Source organism: Cygnus olor, chromosome 6 (genome assembly GCF_009769625.2).
Source record: "Cygnus olor isolate bCygOlo1 chromosome 6, bCygOlo1.pri.v2, whole genome shotgun sequence".
In the NCBI taxonomy this organism is placed as follows: domain Eukaryota; kingdom Metazoa; phylum Chordata; class Aves; order Anseriformes; family Anatidae; genus Cygnus; species Cygnus olor.
In genome coordinates, this window is record NC_049174.1 from 24,369,020 (window position 1) to 24,396,371 (window position 27,352).

The following is a 27,352-nucleotide window of genomic DNA, read 5'->3' on the forward strand; positions in this document are numbered from 1 at the left end:
TTTAAAAGCTCTTGCTTTTATCCCGCGTCTCAAGACAGTAACAATTGCCACACAGCAAAAGACACACAGGTACAACATTGATTCATGGAATGGAGCTAGGCTAGCGCTGTGCTGATTCACAGAGATCCAGTAACAAAACTCACTCATGACTACACAGTCCTTTACCCACGTCGACTGCAACAGCAGCCCAAGCAGCTTTGCACTTACATGATACAAAAGGGGAAATCCGAAACAGTCTTAACACCTGTCAGGGTGTTGCCTACCTTTTCCTGAAGGGAAGAAGCAATCCATCTCCACGCTGCTGCGGGAATGGGAAATGCAGAGAGCGCTGCTGGGGACCAGACCCTCCTGCGGTGGGCTCCGCTCCGTGGTCCGGACTAAACACCAGCCTGGCCTTTCGCTCGGCCTCTCCAGCAGCTCCACTGTCTGCCCCACCTGAATGCTCAGCTCGCTGCTGTGGCCTGCTATGAAGTCCTGGAGCACCACGGTTAGTTCACACCCTCCAGACAACTGCCCAGGTTCAAGTGGAAAGAAAAAAATGGAATAAGAGTTAGAGAGGGCAGGATTAAAGCAATCATCTGTGCATCATATTTACACTGGCAAAGACAGGCTCTGTATTCCTTAGAAGCCAAGTTAATCATTTCTTTTGTCAAAGTTCAACATGTTGTGACCCTGGTTTCCTTTACTTCTTACTGCTTCTGTTGGGCTTAAGTGAGAAATCAAAGCTACCCACCCAGTAACCTTTTGAATGCCACCACTTTCTAGCTGTGGGTGTCTATCAGAAACCTTGCTTTTTTTCTTGCTTTAGCTTCTGGGGTGACTTTCTAGCCTGGCAATAGCCCAGGCTGCCTTGGCGCTGTGCCTCATGGCAGAACAAATTCCAGCTCCCCCTCTACAGCATAAGCTAGACACATTCCCACATGCCACCAGTGCAGTGAGGATACAGATACAACTTTTTGCAAGACTAGAAACGTGCCCTCATCTTCCCAAACTTGCTCTAAGGACCCCTTGGGAGATTAGGGAATCCTGACGGGGCAGATCAGAAAAGCTCCTCCCATGCTCTCTGATGGAAAACAGAGGTGTAAATATATAAACGCAGAGTGACTGATTATATGCTGACTTCCAGGATTTGTATCTAAGAATAAATGTATCGTCTTACTTCCGTACTAAGTGCTGGCAACCTGCTGCTTTCCTTCAGTCTCACACCCTGCAATGCTCAATGAACAATACTGGTCTCTGCTTAACCACAGTCTCTATACAACCAGAGACCAGATATATAAGAGTTTGTGTATAAAGCAGAACAAAACAGAAATAGTGACTGCACAAGCAGCATAGCTAATGAAGCTTGTTTTCTTAAAGATTTGGATCTCAGGGTTGGATTTGCAGGTGTCTAAAAGGGTGTGAGTACAAATCTAAGTTTTTTTCTGGTGTAAGGAAGCTCTGTGAATGCTACTCTCCAATCTGGATTCCTTGCTGTCTGCCTGTCATTAGGGGCCTTCATCGGGGTCCTTCCGTATGTCCTGCCTGCTTCCTGGAACATGCAGGAATCTTTGAGGTCCTTATTCCAATGTAAAATTTGATTGAATTAGCCCACTGATTCAAAAGTTATTAAGATGAGAAGCAACAAGCTGATTCAAAGCAGTGTAATACCACATACCTCACTTTCTTTGGATATCAAGCTAAAAACAGGCACTTTATAAAATGTTTTCAAATAATCTGGTTGTAAATCCAACTGAACTGGGTGAAATCTTGTAAGGTGTAACAGTACCTTTGTAAAATCAATGAGAACTGGGACGTGCTTATTGGCTTGACAGGGTGAGCCCCTGAAGAGAGCACACCCATCTCTACAGGCTTCACTTTCAAGTTGGTACAACCTCAAAATCCCTTACTGCAGCCCACTTGGGCCAAATGCATGCTCCCGTGGGAACAGCCTGTCTCCCCACTCAGTGGCATAGTGGTTTGTGTGTCTAATGCAGGCAAGAAAGAAATCCCATCCACAGTTGTGATATTTACAATTACAGAAAGGGGTCAGTGGACAAGGACTGGTTCTCACCTGTCCTGTGTCTCTGCCGTAGACGAAATGCTAGATTTGGGGAAGAAGAAGGAAATATTTCTCTGAAAGATTATTTGTAAATAAATAGGAAAAAAACAAACAAAACAAACCATGGCAGCTGTTTGAGGCCATTCAGACAGAGTGGTAGCATTAAACCTGGCAGAAAGAGCTCAGTGGGTTGATGGAAGCACACAAGATCAGCTTGGCACCTAGCTATGCAGTTGACCAACAAACCCACCACTCATCACACTGACACACTCTCCCCGTAACTTGAATACAGACATTCACAGGTATGGTAAGAATAAGATATTGCTATAATACCTGCTGAGGTTTCTTTGCTATGGGCTAATTTGAGAACTAGATTTTTATTTTTATTTTTTTCTGATCCAGTACGGGACCTGGTCTGGTATGGTATGAGATATTTAAGACACAAGAAAAATCCTGACTACTTTGTGGTAAATACACTGACAAATTTTATCAAATTAATTTTGTGATGAATATCACTTTCACTACTCCTTGCCAAATATTTTTTCTTTCCTCCACATTATGTTATTTATGATATTTTCCTCTGAACATAAACAAATCTCTCTTTCTTTTAGGGGATAACATGAACAAATATTGTGTTGCACTTCTCTTCCACAGTCAAATTTCAAACATTTACATGCCCTGCACTGAAGTACCACTAGGTGTCCGTGTTTGCCATCACACAGGGAACATCTGCTACAAGGAATTAACTCTCACTTGCCTTCAGACACAGGGCCTAAGTGCTGTACGTGGTATCCGGGCATGAAGAAGATGGTCAAAACAGGAGCCCAGGATCCATCGTTTCCAATGATACGGGCAAAAGATGTTCCAGAGCAGTCAAAAACTTTCGTTACATGGTTGGGTTGATTTTTGAAAGATAAGTCATTTTTATTGCTTAAGAGGAGAGGTGAAACAGCCCAGAAATATCCCAGGAAACAAGGTCTGGGGAAGTTAGCAGTTCGGAAAGTTTGGGACTAATTAGGCACTTGCTAGGGAGCATCAGCTCAGGAAGGGCTGCCCTAAGCAGCTCCCTGCTCCCAGCCAGCGATGCTGCCCTGGGCACAGCAGGCTGAGGGGCAGATATCCTAAAATCAGCCTCTCGTGGGCCTTTGCCAATCCCTTCTCAAACAACTAAACATCTGATACAAGCAGATGCTTCAATTAGGACAACACCTGTAACCATTATCCCAGAGGAGGCAGGTGCACTCCATGACCCTCAGGTACCATCTAGCCCCAGACTCCTGTTTTCCCTGTCTCATTAAAATAGCTATTTAATATAATGAGAACCAGAAGAAATCAAACCTTCTAGCTGCTGCTGGGCACCTGGTGTGATCAAGCTCTTCCTCAGCAGGGGAGGCATTCACAGCCCCTGGCTTTAGAAACCCACCTCTGATGTGAGGATGTGAGGGAGGGAGCTGCCCTTCCCCAGCTGCCTGCTATGAATTTCTACCACCTGCTCCTCCAGCATCCTCTGGATTGAAACATGGACCAGGACTTCCCTCCATGCTCCAGCTCACCACTGGAATAGCCAGCGCTAAAATTTGTAAGGAAAGACCCAGTCTTTGGCAGGAGGAATTAAACAGGGTCCCTTTGCAGGTGCAGTTAATGCAGGTAGGGACCCACAAGTCATTTTTAGGTGCTGTCCACAAAGAATAGAACAGAAATCTCTTCCCTTTGCAAAGGACTTCCAGGTTTTTACCATGCCTATTCTTGTGTCTTACCTACCACCACACCACAAAGGATATGTATTGACCAGATTAACCCAGGGCAAAGTAATCTCTTTGGAAAGACTATATTACACTAATACGTGTACAATTTGTCAGCCACTTACGAATAATGCAAATACATCTGATTCCTGATGACAGAAATCCTTTCACCTCTGAAGTGTTCCCTCAAGCTATTAATTACTTAATTTATTTTTGGAGAGTAACTTTGCATTGTCAGAGAAGGATATCATGCCTCTCTCTACCTCTGAGCATACAAATTGGAATACAGACAGGCTGCTGCTTTCTCACACGTATTGCATTTCGTTTGGAAAAAGAAAATAAAGAATGTCCTTAAGGTTGCACTTCATAGGTAAATGGCTTCATAATTTAACATGTAATATTCACTTTTGTTATTCCTGTGATAAAAACCACCATTAAAGCCATTGGCTGGTACATTTAAAACCCAGACAGCAGTCTAATCTGTGTGCTGTACAACAAGATCAGTGAGAGACATTAAAATAAAAATAACGATGCAATATGCCTTTGCAGAGCATAAGGCATAGCCAAAAGATCTGACACAGGGACGAATGTAATGAATTACACAGAAAGCAATGACTTGAAAATCAAGAAGAAAAGGGAATGCAGAGGCAAATAGTGAAATGTTGCGAAGATGCAGGAGGGCCCCAAGCAGCCCAGAGCGAATGTGCTGTGTCCTGAGCGCAGCTGGCAGGAGCCCCAGCCTGTCCCCACACTGCTCAACAAAGGCAGCCCCGCAGAGATGGCTGCTGCCTGCCACCAGCAAACCAACTCCCATCCTCTTTGATCGCTTGGGCCTGGACTAGGAAGCATCATTACGCATTCAGTGTGTAAATGTTTTCATCAGGATGTGCTAAAACAGATGAAATCTGTGCTAGAAAAGAGCCCTGCCCTATGCCACTGGTGCAGGCAGGGACCCAGCCACACAGCTACCCTCCCTACTGCAGGACACTGCTCACAAAACTGAGCATCCACGGGAGCCGTCTATGGCAGACACTGACCCTGGTAAAGGAGTTTTCTTGTGACTTACACGAGCCTTTTTGATTTTGGGAACACCCATCTGAGTGCCCATCAGTCTCAGGAGGGTGAAGAGCAAGCCACCAAAAAGATCCCAGACAAGGACATGTCCTGCTATGGGGACATCCCAGCTGCTCCAAGCACAGGAGCCAACTCAGCTCCAGGGATCAGGAGGTACTGGTGTACTATGGCAGGATTACCATCTGATGGCCTTTCCTGAGCCACAGTATGTGTGCATGGCCACTGCTGCATCTGTTAAATTTCCAGCCATGAAGCAGCAGTCAGAGGAAGCAAGGCTGAACACCAGAGGAACATTTATCATTACACTACAGATGGAAAAGACCTATCAGGTCACTGGCTGCCTTCCTTCCTGCTAAAATAGAGCTTAACTAGTACTAAATCCACTTCAGTTTAAAGTCTAGTGGGAATTAATAGCTCTCCAACAGGGCAAGCAGGGGGTTGGAAGATGGTCTCTGAAAAAGGACACCTCAGACACTTCTTAAAAACAGGCAGCTGACAGGTTTATCCTGCAAACTGCAATGGATCTCACACTGGTTCTAAATACGAACCCATCTCAGAGAGGCTGAGAACTGGTAACAGAGACACCGCAGAGGTTGTAACAGCGTGGGTGAATAAATACCTGTCACCCCAGCAAATGTGGTGGCATTTCAATTGGCTGCTTCTGCACAGGTGCAAAATATTGGTGTACTTGGTCTTCCCTCCTGTGACACAGTGCCATAATTAAGGTTTTAGTCCTTTTTTAAGTAAGATATTAAATTTGCTGCAGAGGCTCACGAAGCACATTGTGGTCTGTGACCTGTGAGGGCACATAACAGAGAGGACCTGGGGTGTCAGAGAACTACATCTGATGCTCATGGCAGTCCTTGTGAGCAGCATCACAGCCAGGGGTTCAGTGCTGCTGTCTCCTCCCTGACAGCTCTGGGGCAGATGCTGCTCATACCTCATACCTGATGCTCAGTGTGGTATTTGGATCCCTGAGCTGAACGCTGAGCAATGATTACAGCTCCAGGAATCGCATTGCTGGTCATTGACACTCACTGCCAAGGGACACAAACAGATCAGTTATGTCTGGGGTTCTCCATTTCCAAATACGCCTGTATTTTGGTCAGCCCCCTCTCATAACAGAGTAGTAACAGAAAGCAGGAGGATAAACATCAGCTCATTACATGTATCTCTCACCTTTGCCTCAGCTCCTTTGGAGAATCACACCACAAAAACACAGCAAGCTGAAGCTGCCATACTTTGGCAAAGCCCAAATTCAAACTGTTGCTATACGCGTTGTATTAGACTGTCATTTGTCTGGCCTAAGCGCTTGTGATTGCTAAAGATGCTCTGTCAGTATGCAACACACACAACATCCTCTCATGCAATATTAAGCTATCTAAAAATACATTATAGTGTAAAGAACCGTGTCCAGCCCAACTCACTATTCTAGATTATCCAATCTGTTATTAAAATTGCTGTATCATTTGGTCATATTTATCTCCTTTTCCTGCTCCTAGAATGTTTCAGTTATCCCTTCAGTATATTTTTAATCACAAATCCAGAATATTCAGACGCAGAATCAGCAGTGCACAGCATCTACAGATGGAGGTAAAAAACAATATATTTCAGGTAGGTGAGAATTCGTTTACTCTGTAGTACAAATCTCAAGCCAACATCTGATTTTCACTCAAAGAACCAGAAATAGAGAATGAATCCATCAGGGTCAGAAGAGCTGCTCAGAGTATTTAAGTATTTTAAAATATGCCAGCATCATTGTAGAAACCCACACTAGCCGGTTATTTACATATATTCAATAGCACACAGAGCTCTGCTAGTTTAAACAAAGCATTCTGTGTGGTGCTGCTCTGTGTCCTAATATAAATTGCTAGTTTTCTGTTGCTTTTAGGCTTTCTGCCCATCTGGATTTGGATGACAGCCAGTTTTGGATAGAAGCATTTAGTCACCATAAACAGCCTATTTCAAGAGGGTGAGAGCGGCAGCGGGAGAAAGAATGGGATTTGCATTCTTATCAAGAGAGTTAAAAAAAAAAAGCAAATAAGACCACTTAGACGCCGATTCTGTCTGCACTGAAATAAATCCAGGAGCTGTCACTCGAGCTGGGGGATAGGCACTAGAAAACTTATCCCCCAGAGAATTCTTTGTGAAAATTTCCGTAATTCCATAGGGATTTTCTTTTTACTGGGAAGTTAGAGAGAAAGATCAAATCCAGAAAAGGCCTTTGAGGAATTTCAGTCCTGGAGAATTGGTTTAGTTTTACTGTGCTGTAACAGGCTCTGTTTGGGGTGCGAACACTGAGTCACCCACGTTCCTCCCTCTAAAAGCTCTGCACCTCTGAGGGATGCTGAGCTGAGAGCTCTGGCAATTTTGGTGATTGCTTCATTGCATCAGTACGGAGGTGTTTCTGTGGGGTAGATTATATTTCAGGAGCTAGGAACTGAACCAGGAATAACCTATCATGGTCAGCAGAATTGCTCCAGACTGAGCTCACTTCAGAAAGTCCTTGGAGAATACCTGGCTCACCTCTGAGTCCTTCTTGATCCTCAGGCCCCTATACTCATCTGCCCTTAAAATGGAGATGGTGCTTCCCACTCTTTGTTTTGTCTGACCAAACAAAGGGGATCACTGCTTGAGCTTCATGGGGAGGTCTCTTCATATTTAAGCTATTTGTCAAACACATGGTGAGGATGATGGTGACAGCCTGTAGCCCAAATGTACCAGCTTTGCTCCTCTCAGCGAGGAGATAACAAGAGGCATCTGGATGCTCAGCATTCCATAAATCAAGACACAGTACGCTGTTCCGCAGCAGGAAGAAGAAACAGAGATGGCACACGGGACATATAAATATGCTAATGGAAAGGAAATCTGGTGTTATGGTCTCAAATAGCACAAATCTTTCTTGTCCAGCATATCTTGCTGGAGTCCGTTACTGTACGACCATATCCTGGCTGTGCTGGATTTTGGACTCCAGCATATGCTGACATCTGCAGAACAGCTTGAATGGAGCTGCCTGAATTATTTCTGGAGCCTTTTTTTTTCCCCAGAAAGTAAGGCTAGAGTCAGCCCCAATTAAACAGCACATGCAACTGTAAAAAATGCTTTTGAAGATAAAGACGACCAGACTCTGTTTCACCCTACAAACTGAACCAGAGCATCAGTCTGTGTTTGGCCTTTTAAGATTGAAGGTTTTCTCATGGCATTTGGTTTAGAGAGCTGGTATCAAAATCCCATTCCCTTCCCAGGAGAAGCACAAAATAAAGCATATATCATCGGTATTTCCTCAGTGCCACAGAGACAGCACAACTTGCTCCAAACCCATTTACTACTAGTGTAGCAGAGGGTGAGAAGGGCAGATGGCTGGACACCCCAAGGTAAAGCTCCAGCTGTCACCTCTTGCAGCCACAAGATGTTCTGAACACGCCTAGGGTTAACAAAAGCATGAGAGTAGACTGAAATTAGGCAGTAATGACTAGTTGCCTTTTTTTGTATGTCCAGCATACTGAGCAAAACAGACAGTCTTGACCCAGGAGGTCAAGGGTTTCAGTCAACATATCATTTATCAAGCACCGACTCCCAAGACACTGCTAGCAAGTACACGAAATCTGGTCATGTAATCTGGTCAGGAACTTTGTGAAACATCTCCAGGTACCAACAGCAAAGAGTGCACAGTAAAAGGTCTACACAGTTGATGAGTTTAAAACCAGAACCCAGTTGTCTGCATCAAATACTTGGTACCACTGGAGAAGGGGAGTTAAAATCCAACAGAAGCTCCTGAAAAACAAACACATGGAATGGGACAAGCACACAACCCCTTGCAAAAGGCAGGCACCATGCACATCTGTCTTTATCTAACTGAGGAGTTCTGTTTTGGCCAGAGTTTTGAGAAGAGTGGAATCAAATCATCTTCCAGCAGCCCTGTTCTCTCCTCAGAGAGTGTTCCCAGCTGAGTATGTCCCCTGCCACTTGCTTGTCAGCAGAGAACCTACAGCCTACAGCCTCCCTGATATCAACAACAAGGAACAAATAGGACCTACAGGTCCCTGAATAGCCACCTCTGCTTTTACATCACGCTGAAATAAAAAGTTACCCGAAGAACCAGGAACAATGGCTTGCCACAGCCAGAGGAGAGATGTCAGACTGATGTCCTCCTGAAAAGGATGCAAATGATATTCAGAGGAAAAGGACAATAAGATCACCCTAGGGATGCTTTGGAACAAAGCGAATCTCAGTTTGTGCACTGGATCAAATTTGCTTGATATACATATCCCCAGCTTATATTTCCTTTATGATCTGGACAATTATTTTTGACAGGTATGTTGCCGTCTGCACAGCTACATTTCCAATGGAGTTATGAAAAGTGGTATAATTTCTAATGATACCTGCAACAGATCTCCCTCCCCTTATCAAATAAAAAGCAGACGTTTCCAGCGCAAGCACTTGTAGATTGTTTCAAAGCTGTTTTTGTTGTTGTTGTTTTGTTACGGTCCTGTAGTAAAAAGTGAATGCATGCAGGCAGAAAAGGGATAATCTTGTACTCTCTTTACCTCTGCTAGCACGCAGGGATCAGGATTTAGTGGCTAACTCTTTTAGATACATGTAAGCCTGATGACATTAGACAGATACCCTGCCAGGGGAGTACCATGCCCAGCTGCCAGCAGCGTTATGGAGGCAGTGCCTAGGGCTGAAGGCAGCGTCTGTCTTCTTGCATCTGCCCAGACCCATTGCTGATCTTCACTGACCTGCCTCGGCTGTGCTGCACTCTCCTGAAACAACCAACCCTTTGCAAGGATGGCTGGCTATTCACAGGCTCTGTGGTTGGGGAGTGGGTGAAAACGAGAACGCCCAGCAAAGAAAAATGCAAAAGCCTGCACTGAGATTTGCTAGCATCACAGGAAACAACAAACACTCCTCCTTCAGTCTCAAAACGGCTAAGGATCTGAACAGAGAAACAAAAACATGATGAAAGATTTACAGTTTTTTTGTCCAAATTGTTGAATTTAGAGAACAGATGTTTTATATAAAACTGGCTTTATTTTTAATTGGAAGGGATTATTCAAACTATGCCTAAGCCATATGGTCCTTTAGGTCTGACTCCCCTCTGCCATTGCTGGAGAGGCCAGCTTGGCATCCCTCGCCTTTCCCAAGTTGTTTCCTTTTTACAGATTTAATAGCTGCTATTTTTCATTTTTATTGCGGGTCCCTAGGTCCCGTTACTGTAAGTCAGAGCCTTAGGCTCAAAATTAACTCAAAGGTAGATTTAGATAAGTTGCTTTTAATGATTTTCAGTAGGTTGGTTGAATAGATCGTAGAGGCAAAAGCAGATCTGAGATTACAGAATCTGGAGGATCGATGCCAGTGACTGGTGTTCACCTCAAAGTGCCTCATCTCACTGCCCAAGGAAGACCTGGCCACGGCTGGCACATTTTCCTACTCCCTTTTTCCCCCTGTGGGTGTCACAGTAAGACTAATAGTGTTTCTGGTAAAATTTAAATGACTTTTTAAGAGGCTCAGCCCCTGTTTGGGTGAGGTGGCTGCAGCTGGCTGGTAGCGGCTGGAGACAGCCAGGCAACCCCATAGACCCTTCACCCTCCTGCATTCCCAAGGTGTTTCCTCTAATGCCTGTATTTATGTCTGGTACATTAATGCCTCATCCCAACAATATGCTCCAGCTCAGTGTTCCCATTAATCACCATGTAAAACCACACAACTGCTGCTGCAAATAGGCTGCAGGGATGAACTGCATGTGAAGCATGCCCATGCCCTCAGTCAGTGCTTGGCACAGTGGAAAGAGGATCTCGAGGGACCTGATTACTTGTGTTTGAGTCCCCCCTGTTGCTTGCCTCTTCCACTGCACCCGCTGAGCCTTTTCAGCATTGCTGCATCATTGTCAGGCATCACGGCGGGTTGCAGCTTGCGCCCTAGCAATTAAATCCTGGGGCTTTCATTCTCCTCGCCATAATACTGCTATTTACTTGAAGTGACCTCATTTGCCAAGTGATGTAACAGGGTGCTTGATCGAGCCTGGCACGTCTAAGCAGATGTTTCCAGTGGACACAGAAACAGCATTATGAAACAAAAATATCGCCTAAAACCTGACCAGCGCAAGAGATTACAATGGCTTTTATGCAGATCAGCTTACCTAAAACTGCGTTGAAAGGACTTTGGCTGCAGTCATATGCTTCCCTTTTTAAAAAGAAAGACTGTTGCTTGTACTACTGTAATGTGACTCCCAAAGGAACCAGCAGCTGCAGGTTTTGAATTTTATCATTCTTGGCCTCTTTGATAGAGTTGACTGGAGCGTGCCCAGAGGACACTCCTCCCATAAATTTTTTCTTCTTTAACTACAATAACAAAAAATGGTTGCACCCTTTTTGTTTTGTTTTAGTTTCTAACAAGGTAATAAATTCTGTTGCAAACAAGAATATAAATCCAAAGAGTTTGATAGTCAGTCTGACTTGCTTTGTTTCATCTGAAAGGAAATACTCATTGACTTTGCCATTTACATTTGCTGTCTTGTCACATTATCAGGCCCGGCTAAATATGGATCAATGAAGTCCAGCACAAACAAGTAAAAGATTGAGGGGAGCCTAAAAGAACTTGCTATGTTCATTTATCAAAGGATGAGCAGAATAATAAGGTCTATTGATAAGCACATTCCCAGTCCCGCTTCATTTCTTTCACTGAAAACACTTCAGATAAAATACTCTGTCCTATTGCTGTTATATGTAAATAGTCCCTGGTTGAATTTGTTTCTTTCTGTTCTTGCTAGACTCAGCATGATCAATACAGAAGCCTCAATATTCAAAGACAGGTGTGTGTGTTTACCCACAACACTCATGCACGTGTTCCTTTTGTTCCCCAAAATCACATTTCTCTTTTGCACTCAACACTCGTAAAGGAAAGTGGCAAGAACTGAGCTTAAAATATACTCAGGCTATTTGACAACATAAAATACAACAGTGCCTAGGATAAACAAAAGGTTCTGGTAGCCGAGTGTGACATTTTCAGTGTGAGATCCAAGTGCACTTAATATTTGACATTACCATATCCAGTGTGTCTCTAAAGCTATGTGGAGGACGTGTTCAGGGTAGTTCAATCAGAGAGCCACTGCTGAGGCTAAAGTCAGTGACGTTCAGCATGAACTGAACATTTACTTCCTTTGGATTCCTTTGGAAAATCCTAGACTAAATCTCTATCTTATCCTTAACTGACAGATAGAAAGATACGCGCCCTGGGGAACTACATTTTTTTTTTTTTCACTAAGTAATTGGGAGATAAACTGTGTAAGATATCTATTGTAGAAAGACAGAGGACCTAAGGAATTGAACTGGACAGTGGATCCGACTTGCTATTTCCCTTGGGATAGCAAGGGATTTCGTGGCATCCCAGCTGCAGATGAGAGTGACAACAGGAACCTGAGCACGAAGGGGTGGAGGCTTGGGAAAAGAATAGGGCTGTGGCAGAACTGGGGCTGGAGAGATGGGGGGCCGATGACAAACTGGGGTCCCGGGGGCAGATAAAAGAAGTAACTAACTAGGATGACAAACGGTCCTCAGTGCTGATCAGCACTGGAATGAAACCAAGCAATTCCCATACAAAACCTTGACTCTGAGATGTTTCCCAAACTGCATACTGGAGAACTCTAAAATGAAGAAAGAAATGATTAACCTTTGCTGTGCCTTTCTTAAATGCCATTCACTTCTACTCTTAACACCCACAGCCTGTCTTCCATGCATGTGTGTATAGTATTAACATTATATTAATTGCACTTACTTAAACCGCATACCCAACAAGACATTTCCTTGGCTAAATATCTCCTTTTCCACTCACAAAATTGTGTTCTCTTAATAAATCCCGTTTCACTAATTCATTATTCCTTCATCTCTGCCATAAGATTTTTGGCATAAGCATCTGTTTCCTTTCATAAAATGCAAGCACATTTTGGACAAGAATGATAATGATAAATAATAAGTAAGCAATTTCCTCAATCCAAGGCAATACAGTAGCAGAACTGTCTGCCCAAACCTCATTAACCCCTATCCAACCTAAAGAAACAACTGCTGAAATGCTCTGGTCACCAGAATGAGTTCTAAATGGAAGGAAAACATGCTTGAACTAAAAGAGAATGAACCTAGTCTTTACTGCATGAAAAATGATTTTACTGTGGCACCACCACACCAAACACTGTAATTATGGACTGGTGGCTCTTTCAAAGATAAATTTCCGCAAGGAAATGATGAAAACAGTGTAAAACGTCTTTCTTTCATTCTCAGGGTTTGCACACAAGGCCTTAGCGAGTAGTGACCCTATTAAGAGCATGTACATAATTTATCACAGCCTGCACTGTTTCCTTTCTGATTCCCCTATCTATCCCTCCAGCAAAAAAAAAAGGGACTCTTTACCACACTGCTCCATATTGTACCGTAACTAATGCCTGGATTGATCCACAGTGCCGATAAATGAATTTGCCTCTCTCCTATATCAAAGGTATTTTCCTCACTAAGATGCACCATTGAGGCATGGGAAAAAAAAAAGGCAAAGGAAATCTGAAAAGTCCCTGTAGAAACCAGACAAACTCTGGGGAAATAGCATTTAGGGGCAGGCCCACTCTTGGCCAAGGCCCAGATGCTGCAGCAAGCCATCTCCTCCCGTCCTGGTGCCTGGGGATGTTGGGCTGATCCCAATGGATGCAGGCTGTGGGGGACGGCTGTGGTGCCTGTACCCCAGGAGGCTCTTGGGGATGGGGAGCAGGACCTGTGGCAGCTCTCTGAGACACCCCCCTTCCCTGGGCTCTCAAGTGACCTGCTCTTGGTGCCTAACGGGGAATAGGGTAAATATCAATCAAAAAGGACAAATCCTGAATGTTTTCAAGAACTCCTACAGTTTGCTGTTGCTTCTCAGAAAGTGAAGAGTGCTCAGGCAGTTTGAGCAGTCAAGTCTTTCTATCCACTTTTCCGCTAAACAGAGTTTAAAGAAAAAGGAATGATTGAGAAAAAAAGGATCAGGACAGAATTTGAATAGAGAGTTTAGCACAGAAAGCCTGAAATAAAAGTAGAGGGGGAAAAGGAGATTTAATACCCTAATGAATGCTTCTTTTATGCTCCACCTGCAATTTACAGAATTTGATGCAAAAGGCACAAAATGCAGGTCTAATTTACCACGTGGCAACTTTGTTATAGAGACCCTGGCCACATCTCACTGCTATCAGTGATGAAGGCAAAAGGGGCACCTCTAAAACTAGACCATACATATTGCCATGCCTTGGTTTCCCTATCAGTGGTAGTAAGAACTCCGAGTCTTATTTCAAGAATATCTACAAAGCCTTCTTCTCATCTTCCAGCCACAAAGTGCCCAAATAAAATTAAATGATACTACAGCGACTTTGGATTACACAAAATAATCACTTCTGTCAGGCTGTTACATTTGAAATTGCCAGAAAGGAGTAGGAAAAAAATGTAGAGTGTGCAGCATTTTCCAAACTGAAGCCAAAGAGATTTACAGTTCTTTGTACACATTTCTGGAATATTTACACATTCTCACCACAACAGCAATAGTACCAATATAGGTAAACCTTATTTCTTTCCCATGAAGGACAATTTCATCTTCTACAGAAAGCAAAAAGTTTATCGCTGAGCTTTATTCTACCCCCTAAAAACTTGGCAGTCCTTTTACATCATCCATCTCTATTAGGATGCCATGGATTATCAGTTGAACACTTATCTTAATTGCTTGGCTATTTGGACAATTACAATCCCAGATTGCTCCGTTTTGCTAAGATTTCTACAGTTCTCTGGCTCCACTACATATGTTTGGTTTCCATCCGTACAGTAACTGTCATTTACATTGACTGACTCAATTTTTCTTTTCTGATCACCCTATGTCATTTTACAACATTTTCTCAGCCTCAATTCCATTCTGCAACCCCATATAATTCGAATCATCATTCATATCACTGGCTTTTCTTCTCCTCTCACAAACTGTATCATATGAAAAATTTCTAATTAATGCCTATTTAGCAATAACAAGAGAACACTTTAATTTTATCAAAATTACTGTGTGTTATGATAGCTAAGAAATGCAACTGTTGTAAATTCATGTTTTAGCCACAGCAACAAAAACTGCATCAGCTACTGACATAGTGCAATTATTTAACTGATTGAAGGTCTGCAGCAGTCTCATCATCCAGGTACATGATTTTGATCACATCAACAGTTCAGCACAAATGGACTACTTTCTCTGCTAAAACATTTTCTTGAGAAAAGAAATAACCTTGTTTTTAAGAAATTCTTACAGCATTTTTTTTTCCCTTTCAGCCTGTGTGTATTCCTTCCGTGCTGGCTAGAGGGGATACTTTCTGAGTTTTTCATGAATTCCTTGTGCTTGCAGGTTTCTCGATGGGCACAAACAAAGAAGGTAGTCACCAAAGCAACGCTGAATGAAGAGAAAAAGTGGCCTAACCTCACTTTGCAAAGCAGAAAATGTAGCCAGACAACAACACTAAGCACAAAAGCATCAGAGTAAAAAAAAAAAAAAAAGGAAGGAAAACAGTAATTCCAAAAACAGGTTACAGCTTATAGTTACACATCTACAGCTACAGATGTGGCATGATAAATATAGGTTTGTTTTTCCCTTTTTATAGAAGTCTTTCTAGAAAGTTGCTTGGGTAAATGCTAGCAAACCCTTTACTCCCAAGCAAAGCAAATACAATGAAGGAGGTCAGTGCTCTTCTTTAGAGGTACAAGTCTGAAGTCTGCACCCTCCAGAAGGATACCCAGACCAGGAGGGTTTGTAGAACAGCACCGACTGAGCAAATGCTTCTTAACTGGGTTTCTCCCTGACCGTGAGCTCCAGCACCACCTGCTCACAGCATGAATCTGCCACAGCTCAGGAAAACTGCCCTGGGACTTAGGTAACACTTTGTAGGCGCTCACCCAAAGTTGTTTAGAATCAGGGATGGAAAATGTAAAAGCCGACATACCTTCCTTCCCCTCTGGCTGTTCAACAGGTGTGTGCTCTGTTAACTAACCCCGTCTCCGTGCCACTGCCACCTTGACGTCATTGTTACTGGGCTGACAAAAGGTTTCCATGACAAACCAGAAAGCTGATCTGTTATCTCCCCTTTGGAGGAAACCGAAATGCCCTCTCTCCCATGTTGTGCTAGAACCACCCATCTTTTATTTGGCACGTAGCACACCGGGTGCATTTTCATGGTTGAGTTTGATTTCTCTCTGCTCTGGGAAGAAGCAGCTGGGTCCTTTGTTGCTTCTCCCCTAAACGAGAACAGAGGGTGTCACCCCCATACCCCACCACAGAAAGGAGAACAGATAACACCGAAAGAGGATGAACTTTGAAGCACTGAACAAAAACACTATTAAGTCACTTGATTCTTGGCTGTAATTTATTACCTCTCCTAGCAGGCATGGCCCGTAATAGTTAGCAGATGTCTGAAACATCTCGTTTTGAACTTTGACTAAGATTAAAAAGATTTCGTACTGTTTAAATAGCAGCTGCAGAATGAAATAAGGTTTCCTTCCTAATGTGACAGAAATGTTCATCCTGGCCTTAAACAAGGAGGATTGTTTTATATTCTGTAAATATTGAGGGACCTAAATTTCTGTGCACAGGCACCCACACATTATAAATTTTATATGCCTCTAATTTGCAGCAATTGACATGAAATAACCCCACTGGAAAAGGCTGGCCCAGCAGCCCGAATGCTGCCTAGGTTTTTGCTACAATTTGCCCCAGGCCTACGGCTCACCACAGGCAGAAGACCAGCACAGCTTGGCTGCGAATGCCAGGTTAGCAAAGTCACTGGGCCAAATTTCACTATTATTGTCATTGTCACCGCATCGAGGGAGAATCTAGCAGTCCTCAGGGAGGACCACAGCCTGGGTGTGGGAACAGGACCAAAACCCACCAAGGAGCAATGAAGTATGCTTAATTACACCCATGATCTCCCCCAAACTTACTGCCACGCTGGATCCACAGGGGTTTTACCATGCCCAGCAATACAAATTCTCCCCTGTATTTGAGCACTGGGGCCTGATGCTGGTTCGATTTCATGGCACAGGCCCTGTGACCCCTCCAGGCCTACTGATTCCCCTTTCTCATGTTCCTACATCGCTTCAGCTTCAGCCAAAGGCTAACCAATTAACTGAAACAGATGGCTAAGATTCTGATTGAGGAAGTTAACATACAAACTGCTTATTTAAAAACAGGTTTAAATTCCAAAATGAATTATTTTTCCCTTTCAGCCTGTGTGTATTCCTTCCGTGCTGGCTAGAGGGGATACTTTCTGAGTTTTTCATGAATTCCTTGTGCTTGCAGGTTTCTCGATGGGCACAAACAAATATGTGGCAGACAGCATCAGTATGAAAGAGGTTTCGAAGGATCTGCTGCGGTGAACAAAGATGGCACTAACCTGTACACATCTGGTTTGAGTTAATATTTTTATCCCCTCAGAATACATGAGATTTTTTCCTAAGCTAGGCTTTTCCTGGTACACGTTTCTCCTGATTTTAGTAACATAAGGTTGCAATATAGTGCTCTTGAACAGATGTGATTTTGGAGCTGATCCCGAGGAGCGCTGCTCACCTTCAGAGAAGGCAAACGCTAAACCAACTGTGTACTGTTGTCTTTGGGGATGACAAAACACCTTTCCTCTGGCTCCTGTTAAGACCATTTAAAATCTTGCTGCAGGACAGCTGGTTACAATGTGGCATGTAATACTAAAGATGTTATTACCGAATATGAAAATACCTAATGCTTTTGAAAATATAATCAACATATTTTATTCATTGTCCCAGTGAGGTTCACAACTCTAAGACCTTCAAACCATTGCAGGACTTAAAAACATACGCTTAACCTCAAGCCAGTGCTAACTCTGCTCCTATGAAGCGAAGCGCAGCATATGCTTAGCATTAGGGGCATGTGCTTAATGGGCTTATGAAACAAGCCTTGTTTTATGATTCAGCGTAAGCAATTTGCAGCTCTGTATTCATCTTCCTTACAACTGGTAACGTGCCTGCGAAATCACGACCGGCTGGTGCAGGGACGGGAGCACCGACAGGGCTGTTACACCGCATGAACACGGTGCCCAGCACCAGCCCAGGACCATCCAACCCACCCTGCTCAGGTCTCTGTCGATATGTTCGATATTCCCAACCACGAAACAGGTGAGTGAAAACCAGCCCAGCTAATTAAACACCCTAGCTGTTTAGCATAAAGAAACTATATGCAGGAATAATACCCACAGATGTTTTTATCCAGATTTACAGTAACTCCGCCACTCCCAGCAGGTGCCAGCACTTCTGACTCGGAGAACACGACGCCTGCACATATTTCTATTTAATTACCAACATTTTCAGAAATTTGCTCTGCGGTGCTCAGAGTGGAGTCATTAATCTTCCGTAATTTCTTTGAACAACAATTTCAACTTTTATGAGGCTGGAACCCCTCTCTGCAGCAGCGGCTGCATTGCCGTAGAGCTGGGTTTTATGCAAGGCAGTTGTCATGGAAACTTGTCGGGGAGGGGAGAACCCAAATAATAATCGAGCATCAAAGAATTGTACGTGCAGGGAAAATTCAGCGCTAGGCTCCATATTAGAGCCATAGGGTCTCCAAACTGCAGATTTTAAAGCTTAGGAGGACTGGATATTATTATAAGCTCTCTTGGGGATGGCTGTATTCCAGTAATGCATTATCACTGATCTGTTCCCATTATAATCCATCCATTTCACTGGAAATGACATGTTTGTGGGGCAGTGGAAAAGCAATCTGAATAGGAACAATTGCACATCTCTGCTTTTGGGAGAGAAAAGAGAAAGAGGGAGGAGGGAAAAAAAGGTTATAATCAAAACTATATTTCAATAGCAAGCCTAGCTGTTGTAAAAATAATAATGGTCTTGGCTAGCCTCTTGTTGTGAAATAATGAACCTTCTGCACCTTTATAATATTATTGCAGGCATTCTATAGAGCACCCTAATAAAAATGGATGGCTAACTAAATGAGAAAAGGCTGCTGCATTGTTTTATGAGGCAATAATCCAGTTCCAGAACACATAAATTGTAAACCCCAAACCAAAGAGTTTATCCCAGGAACACAGCACAACTTTATTGTTACTGTTACCCTGTTGCTCTTGTATATGCCGTTACAGATGTGTTTTCAAAATAATTAAAATCTTAAAGTTAGCAAAGGTGCATAAGTATGCACCAAGAGTGCTGAGTGCCACAAACTATTATGAACTTGCATATAAAGAGGGTGCTTTTTTTATATTCAGAGGGATTGGTTTACCGCTTAAAGATGGGGACATACAGATAGGGAAGCTAAAATAACCTATCTGAAGGCCACTGCCTGGGACACAGATGATCTTGGTTTTAACTCTAACTCTGCCTCTTCTCCAGTGTTTGACTTGGGCCACCTCATTCTCCTATAATGCTTGTGTGTCTTGGAAACAGGGATAGTGCTAGTCATCTTTTCATGAGACTGAGCACAAGCTTGCATTTGAACTCGTGTATTTGTAGCAAGAAACACTCTGTATCACATACACATTTCTAGCAATGCAAAATCACCACAAATCTGCTGAAATCACAAGTCTCCTCAACCCCATTTTGAACGTTTGTGCCTATACCTGAGGCTGGCAGTCTTCCCTCCACGACAATCAGATCTGCATGTATTAGGGCTCATCCTGTTTATACCTCTGTCAAGCTTACCAAGCACTTTGGATCAGTAGGCTGTTCTCTTTGCTCCTGTCGGATCACCCAGCTGCAGGCATTAGCAGTGTGCTTTTAATCTTTTTGTTTCCCATGGATAACTAGCAGTCCCTGTGGAGCAGAACCAGCGCAGCCCAACTCCCCACAGATCTGGGCTGTGTGGTCAGTCTCCAGCTGTGGTGGAAGTTTTTTTTTGGCTCAAGCATCTATGAGGTCTCTCAGCCCTGTTGATTCTCTAGCAATGCACATGCTCACACTACAACACCTCTCCTAATTAGAGCAGTTTCTTTGTCTCTCTCCTAACCCTTATGCTGATCTCCAGGAACCCCACAGAAATCATCTTTGAGATCAGAAGTTTTCTGTCAATTTAGTTGAAAATTTCCATGAACAGATGTGGAAAATATGAAAGAAAACCTTGTTTTCTTTGAAAACTAAGTTAAAAACTTTCTTCTATCACAAGAGTAAGGACAGATCTCTTCAGGATATTCTCCAAACTTGTCTGCCCTATAATAATTCTATTTATATCTACATCTCTCAATTAGCCATGTTTCAATCCATTTAATACATGTTGTGTGTTTATTTTCTATTGTTCTGCTTTGTTTGTAAAAATACCATGTGGCCCAAATCAAATGCCCACAAAAGCCCATCACTGAGACACTGTTTCCTCTATTAGCTGAATTAAAACCTCATCAAAAAATACCAAACTAGTTTAATTTTATTTTCTGTAAACAGATGCTAGCTGGCATTACTTACATGAACCTGATTTAATCCACTGAAAACTCATCCTCTTTGTTTGTAGTTTCTTTGTTACTCCTGGAGTCAATATAGCAGGCATGCAGTTCAGTTGTATTAACTAAAACTGAGATGTAGCAGATTTTGAGAACTGCAATCTCTTTACCAAGTCACAGGTGAAGTGGGACAATTGGACACCTATGGATCCTCTTACTGTTTTCATTTTTAGGTCAAGTAAGATCTCTGAAGGTTTCTCAGAATCTTCTGTATTATTTGTATATCGTGCAGGAAACACAGTTTCCCATTGCTAAATCATTAGGAACAATATAATTTTTAATTACTCTAAATCATACAATTCTTCTAGGATAAGAGAATCCTAGGTAAACTCGAACAGAAATTGGAAAGGAACTCCCTAATGGATGTGTTAATGCAGCCTGTTTGTGACATAGATCCCTTGTCCCATTCCTTCAGGCTAGGGCCAAATGGTTCCATTACACTAACACCTATCAAAGATGTCTTGGAAGAGAGGCCAAGGACTACCTGTACCTGACTGTTGAACAGCACTCTAATTTTAGCCTTGAATCCTAGAGGCTGGAAATGACTCACAGTGGGCGTAATCTGAAGTTGCTCAATACAAGTACCGAGTGTAAGCATAGGCGTGGGTCTGTTTGCTTGCATGCTGCAGTCATGTTTTGCTAATGCATCATTTTTCTGAGACATGCTAGAAAGAACCTCCACAGCCTATGGGATGGATCAGTACTATCAGCAATTGCTCAGCACAAGTCACTCAGAGCTCTTTTTATACCTTTAGGATAAGCAACTTCCACATGTACAGTAATATAGCTCTCCCTGTGCTTACGAGGCAACACAAACAATGACAGCATGTTTTATTGTATCAGCTTCTGATTCATAATTCTTTGGCTTTATGGTGACCAATTGCATATGCATTTAGAAATTTAAAGATGCTTCTTTCCCAAGCTACTCTCAGCTGCCTCTGCAGCAATAACAAAGAATGATCTTGGACAGTTTTGCATGTGATTAATAGCTGTTCAGATTGCTTTGGCAGTTTTAGCATATGCTAATTGGGTTAACAAGGTACTAAGTGCTCCAAGGTGTTATGAATATGTCGTAAAATCAGAAGCTCTGCTGTCAAATACATTCTTGTGGTTGGTAATTTACTTGCAGTGCACCTACTCCAACAATATCTCCTACTCTCCTGTGAAAGGCACTAATACAACAGCACAAAGTGCATCTTTATGTGACACCATCTAATTTCTGGGATGCCTGGACAATCGAGCCTCAGTGGGCCCTTTGCCACGGGTCCCTGACACCAGGCTCCTCTCGGGCAAGCCAGCCACATGGCCACCGGGGCACAGCCAGGCTGCCGGGGCCTGGTGGGGCTCTGAGGGGCTCCATCCACTGGGGCACTGCATCCACACAGGGCTTTGCATTTCCCATATTCTTCGCAAACATGAGCCAATGAGATGTCCCAAGTACTCTGCGTGCTCTGTTTTACAGATAATCTCAGACAAAACAGTCACATTACTGTTTACAGGACAGACCAGGAAAAAACAACAGCACCACCTATTCCTATTTGCTCATTTTGCCAGAACATGACCAACTTGTTTGCTAACATAAGGGACAGGTTCACCTGATACCTTCTCTTCCTTCTGCTAGTTCTTATCAAAATTCACATCTCTCATTATTATTTCTGTGGAACTGAGCCACTCACTATTTATTGCCCTCCCTCTCCCTCTTCCTTTCCCATTAACTTTTTAATATTCTTATTCAACAATAAAATTTAAGTTGACATTGATTTGGAGTCAATAAAATAAAGACAAACCATATATTTTTGCCTGATTACACTTTATGACAAAAAACATTCCTGCCTAAAGATACCACCAGATCACACCAACCTGAGTAACTGCACCAGTCATTTTAGCCAGCCAAATCACTGGATGAAATTACAACTAGGAGGTGGATTTAAAGCTCTTCATTGACTAATGAGCCTCAATGAACACAGCTCCTGGCAACAAAGAAGTTGAACCTTACATTCTATATGCATCAGGAAATTAAGGATAAGAAATTTCATTTATTTTCCAACTGAAGATTCCCACTGGTTCCAACTGAACCAGTGCACGATATGCAGCAGACAGGAGAATAACAAGTGTATGAGACATCAGGCAAGGAAATGATCATTCAGTCAAGGGTTTGTTTGCCCAAGACCTAATCACCCAAGAACACATTTTAACAGGAGCTGGAGAGGAGTCCACAGAAGACAACTTGTTCCAAGGCACAGCTGATTGTAAATGGTAGAGACTCTTCATGCAATTAACACTCTTCAGTGGAAACAGGGGTGACAGCAGGAAGGAAATGTTTAATCTTTGGATCTAAAATCATGACTCCTCCTTGCTTGACTAAAAGATTAGTCTTGGCCCAAAGCCAGTATCAGGCTCATAAAACTCTCCGCTTTCCAGGGTAAAGGTTCAAAGCAATAATCTGCTTGAGAGGGGAGCCAAAATCAGGTCCTACGAATGTCAGTCCCTGTGTACAGGCTTTGTCCTGGACACATAACTGGTTTTCAAAAGCGGAGGTGGGAAGACAGATGCGATGGGCTGCTGGAATCCACACAGCTCATATCATAGAATCACAGAATGGTTTGGGTTGGAAGGAACCTTAAAAAACATCCAGTTCCAACCCCACCTGCCATGGGCTGGGGCACTTAGGGTCCTAGATACCTATGTATACTTTCACACAACACTTTCAGGTGACTGAGTTGTGTATTGGCTATGTTGCAATTGACTAAAAGAGAAAACATCCATCTTTCTGCACCAAAAAAAGATAACCTTGACCGGTCACACAACAGAAACGTGCCAACCCTCAAACAGCTCCTGGAATAATCATTTCCTTTAGGACACTGCACCAGATCATATTGCTGGCTTTAACCTGGCAATGCCAAAAAATAAAAATAAAATAAAATACAATAACTTTGCACATAGCCCCCAACTTAGCAAAAAAAGCACATCAGGTTTAAATCCCACTGACCTCAAAGGACAATAAATATAAGCCCAACAGTGAGCTTACACTGAGCTGAATCGAGGCTACCATTCCCTCTCTCTGCCTGCTGCTCTTGAATTATGTACAAGGCTGAACAGTTTGGCCACCTACCCTACATGGTGAGTAGAAGATGTGTGATTCAAGCTGCACATGCAGTTGCTGCTTCCAGCGACTTCTTCGCTCCTGCTCACGCAGTACAGCCCCTGTAGTGCGCAACTGGGCTATGCAGGGGGAATGGCTGCAGCTGGATAAGCTAACACTCCTAACCCTCTTGGCTCAAGCAGTTTAAAGGAATGCACGCAATTTATTTAATCCCGAAATCCATCTTATTGTAGGAGTTAATAGTCAGATAATGCTATGTATAACATTCCAAACATGCCCCCATAAATAAGAAAGCACTGAAATAGAGGAGTTTGCAGTAAATGGTCAAATCCAGTTCCAAGTTTCTCTTCATTAAAAAACAAACCAATGTATTAATCTTCACTGCTGTAAATTTTAACGATGTGAAAAACAGATTCTAACAGCTTCTGAGCACTACAAGCTGCTTCCACATTTTGAAAAGAAAGGAGAAATAACATTAAATCCACTTTTTAAAGGCTTGTCCTTCCTTTGCATGTTCCCATTCTTACAGCACATTTCATTTGTAACCTGGCATTCAGCCCTGGAGAGCATTTTTTCCCAATTCAAAAATGCCTCCAGGAACAAAACAAGGTCCTCACTACACTTACAGACTTCTGGTTAAAACTATAGAGTGTCAAACCAAGCCTTGCTTAGTGCTTTCTTATGAACATAAACTACCAATAAAAAAAAGTAGGAGGACATGGCAAATGATCCTCTCTCAGCCCTCCTGATGAGCAATGGCTGGCACTCCTTTACAAATCTGACAGCAGAGGGGACTTGCTCACCATGCAGATGAATGCAGGTAACAGCTTGACTTGAGCTGTGTCTCAAGAAATAAGGCAAGAAATTCCATAAGATATTCTGTTTTGATGAAAAACTTCAACACGGACTTTTAAAAAAATCTCACAGCTCACTGTCTATGGATGATGTTAAACACAGTCTGATTCACTGTTCATTGCCCTTCTTCCTACAAAGCAAAATAGAAAATCTATTTGTTGTGCCACTGGCTTGGGATTCCAAGCTCCCATCAGATTCAGTAGGAACACTCTCTTCTCTTGGCAGTAAACCGTGCTCATAGCTGCTTCACTGTACCTTTTCCGTAGCTGCTTGGGCCCAGTTACAGAACGTTAAATTCCTTAATAAAATTAGGCTTTACAGTAAATTCACCTTATTTGCCACTAAAACAAGATGCTTAACAAAATTGTTGAACTGAAATCCCAGCCTGGAACGACTATGATCTGCGGAAAATATGCATTTGGATCCAGAAATTATTTTGTGGCTCTTCTTTAGCTTTTTAATGGATCCTGAGAATGTGGACCATAACATTCCTTGAGCAGATAAGTTTAATCTGTTTCCCTATGGAACAGTCAACCTGAATTCAGGCATCCTTCCTGAAATGGGCTGAATTCCTCTCTCAAAATAAAAATGCAGACCCTATCTGTGAAGATTTGGCCCATCTCAGCTTTGAATAATGAAAAGAGGTAAATTTGTACCACTAATTAAGACAAAACTGAAGGCAGAGATGACAAGATACACACAAATAACATTTTGAGTTGTACCACCACAAAGATGTCAGGAAAATCTCTGAACAAGTACTATCCATTGATCTATAAAAAAGGATGCCCAATGGTCTCAGCACGAAGTGGAACTAAACCAGAACTTCTCCTGATGCGATCACTGGGGCAGCAGGGTGAACTCTGGCAAATCACATCACTTCTCTGTGAACTGGTTTTCTCAACTGTAAAATGACTCTGGCTGTTTTCCAGCAGGCTTTGAGATCTCTGAATACAGAATATGAGATAGACATGACATGCAATTGAAATCATTGCTCTTTTGCAGCTTGTCTACGTATTTGTTAAATCAAGATCTACCATCAAAATAGAAGGAACAGTGAGACCTCTCCTTTTAGTGATGATAATGTGATAAAGATAAAAACTCTTCCTAATTCTGCCATCATTCAGGACTCACTTAATGCTCACTCACTGCTAATGGCTGCCATGATTTGGTTTCATTTTCCTCATCCATATAGATGGTGCCTTGGGACATTCAGAATTGCTCCTTTATTGTGCCCCATCAAGAGTTTATCTTAAGGTTTTAAAAATCACTTTTCTTTGCTAGATTTACCTCCTCCTCTACAGCACAAAGAAATTTAGCAAAAGAGACACAATCTGCTGTGATTAAAGAGAAAAACTAGAAAACTGTTCTAGCTCTTATAATGGTACTTTATATTGTTTTCTATGAGGGGAATTATATCCATTAATGGTGATTACAAATCCCTGTGTATTGGGACATTAGCATCCCTTACGCTTGTTACTGACATGAAAAGAGACAAAATACTACAGAGCTGCTTTATCAAGCACTTATCCTATTGAGTCATTTAACTTTAGCCTTTACATAGGGATGGGATGCCCAGAAGAATTCTTTGAGGAATTTATCAGATATAAAATTAAGAAATGCAAAGGAAACCCCCTCAACCAACAGGATCAATTTTAGCAGTTCCTGTATCATTACTATCAAACATTAATCCAACAAAAATGCCAGGTTCATGGATGGACTATGCAAGTGCCTTGTTTCAGGTCTGCACCCTGGGATGTACACCCTGGTTCTCCCGAAACACAGCAACGCTGCTCTGTCTCACAGCAACCGCGGACTGGGAACCAGCAGATGGAAAATGAGTTGCATATTTGTTTAGAAGACATCTGCTTTGGCCCAGCTTTTACTGGACTATTTTTAATCATTTGTCTTTCCCCTGAAAAGGAAAGAGTTTTGTTCAAAGGCTGGAGGCCAATCCTGCTAACGCTGAACCGAAACCCCAACTTGCCGATGGGTTCCTGAAGGGCTGGATGTGGTGTGGAACGATGGGATGCTCAGGATCATGCTCAGATATTCACCCAGTGTACAGTGGGGTGCTTTCCTTGACCCAGTGAAACGAAACTGACTAATATTTTTCCTTTTTTTTTTTCCATTTCTTCCAATGACTTATATTTTCTGCCTTGCATCTCTGACCTTAGCAGCTGCCTAACCCAGTGCAACAGCCCTCGTCTTCTTCCTGCCTCTCTCCAGCACCACATAGCTAATTGCATTTCTGCTTCAGCAGTGTTAACATTTCTGTGGCGAAGGATGGCCAAGTGCTCACAAATAACACATGGGCATCACACAACGACAGGGTCATAAAGCAGCATTTTGATGAGCTTGAGAAAGGGTATATTTTTAACGTTATTTATCAGTCCTGAAATTTCTCTCCCAGAAAGCTGTAAGGGCAGATATTTCATAAAGGCAAAAGGTATCAAAGATTCAGTTGCTGTGGTGGGACAGCACAACTTCAGGGTTGGTAAAGACGTTTTGCAAAATACCTGCAAGTAGCACTGAGACTAGCACCTCCAGAAGAACAGGAAACCCCAGAGATTTTAAATGACAACCCACAAAACCAACAGCAACAACAACAAAAACTGTGAAGGTCTGGTTCATACACTATTACTTTTCAACCACCAAGGGAGTGAGGATGCAGTGGTAGTCTGTTCAGCCACTGCAACAACACCCAGAAAGTGACTGATGAAGCATGGACCTCAGCCCCTGGTCCGTAGGCTGCAGTCAGCAGCACCTAAGCCAGCACAAAGCTGGGGGACGGCACCCACAGGCTGGGTTTCTCAGTGTGTGTTTCAATTTACTTTCTTCTCTCCCTATAGCTGCTACACTTCTGACTGATGGTTTAACAACTCCTGTTTTAAAGGAACATCACATGCTTGGGTTAATAAAAGTGTTCCTCCCCTTGGATAGATCCCCTGCTGCCCTTCTCTACTGACTCCTCAAGATCACACAGCAAATATCACCACTGGAAAACTTTTAGAAGTAATAACGCCAACCACGGC

General features: G+C 42.8%; 1 protein-coding gene across 1 annotated transcript in view; it reads right to left on the minus strand.

Moving 5' to 3' along the window:
* The window catches only part of KALRN (kalirin RhoGEF kinase), a 500,534-nt gene that overhangs the window by 94,481 nt on the left and 378,701 nt on the right, over window positions 1-27,352 (minus strand). The window contains 2 exon segments of the mRNA XM_040562309.1: window positions 264-510; window positions 2,054-2,083. Coding sequence (XP_040418243.1) covers window positions 264-510; window positions 2,054-2,083 — 277 coding nt within the window.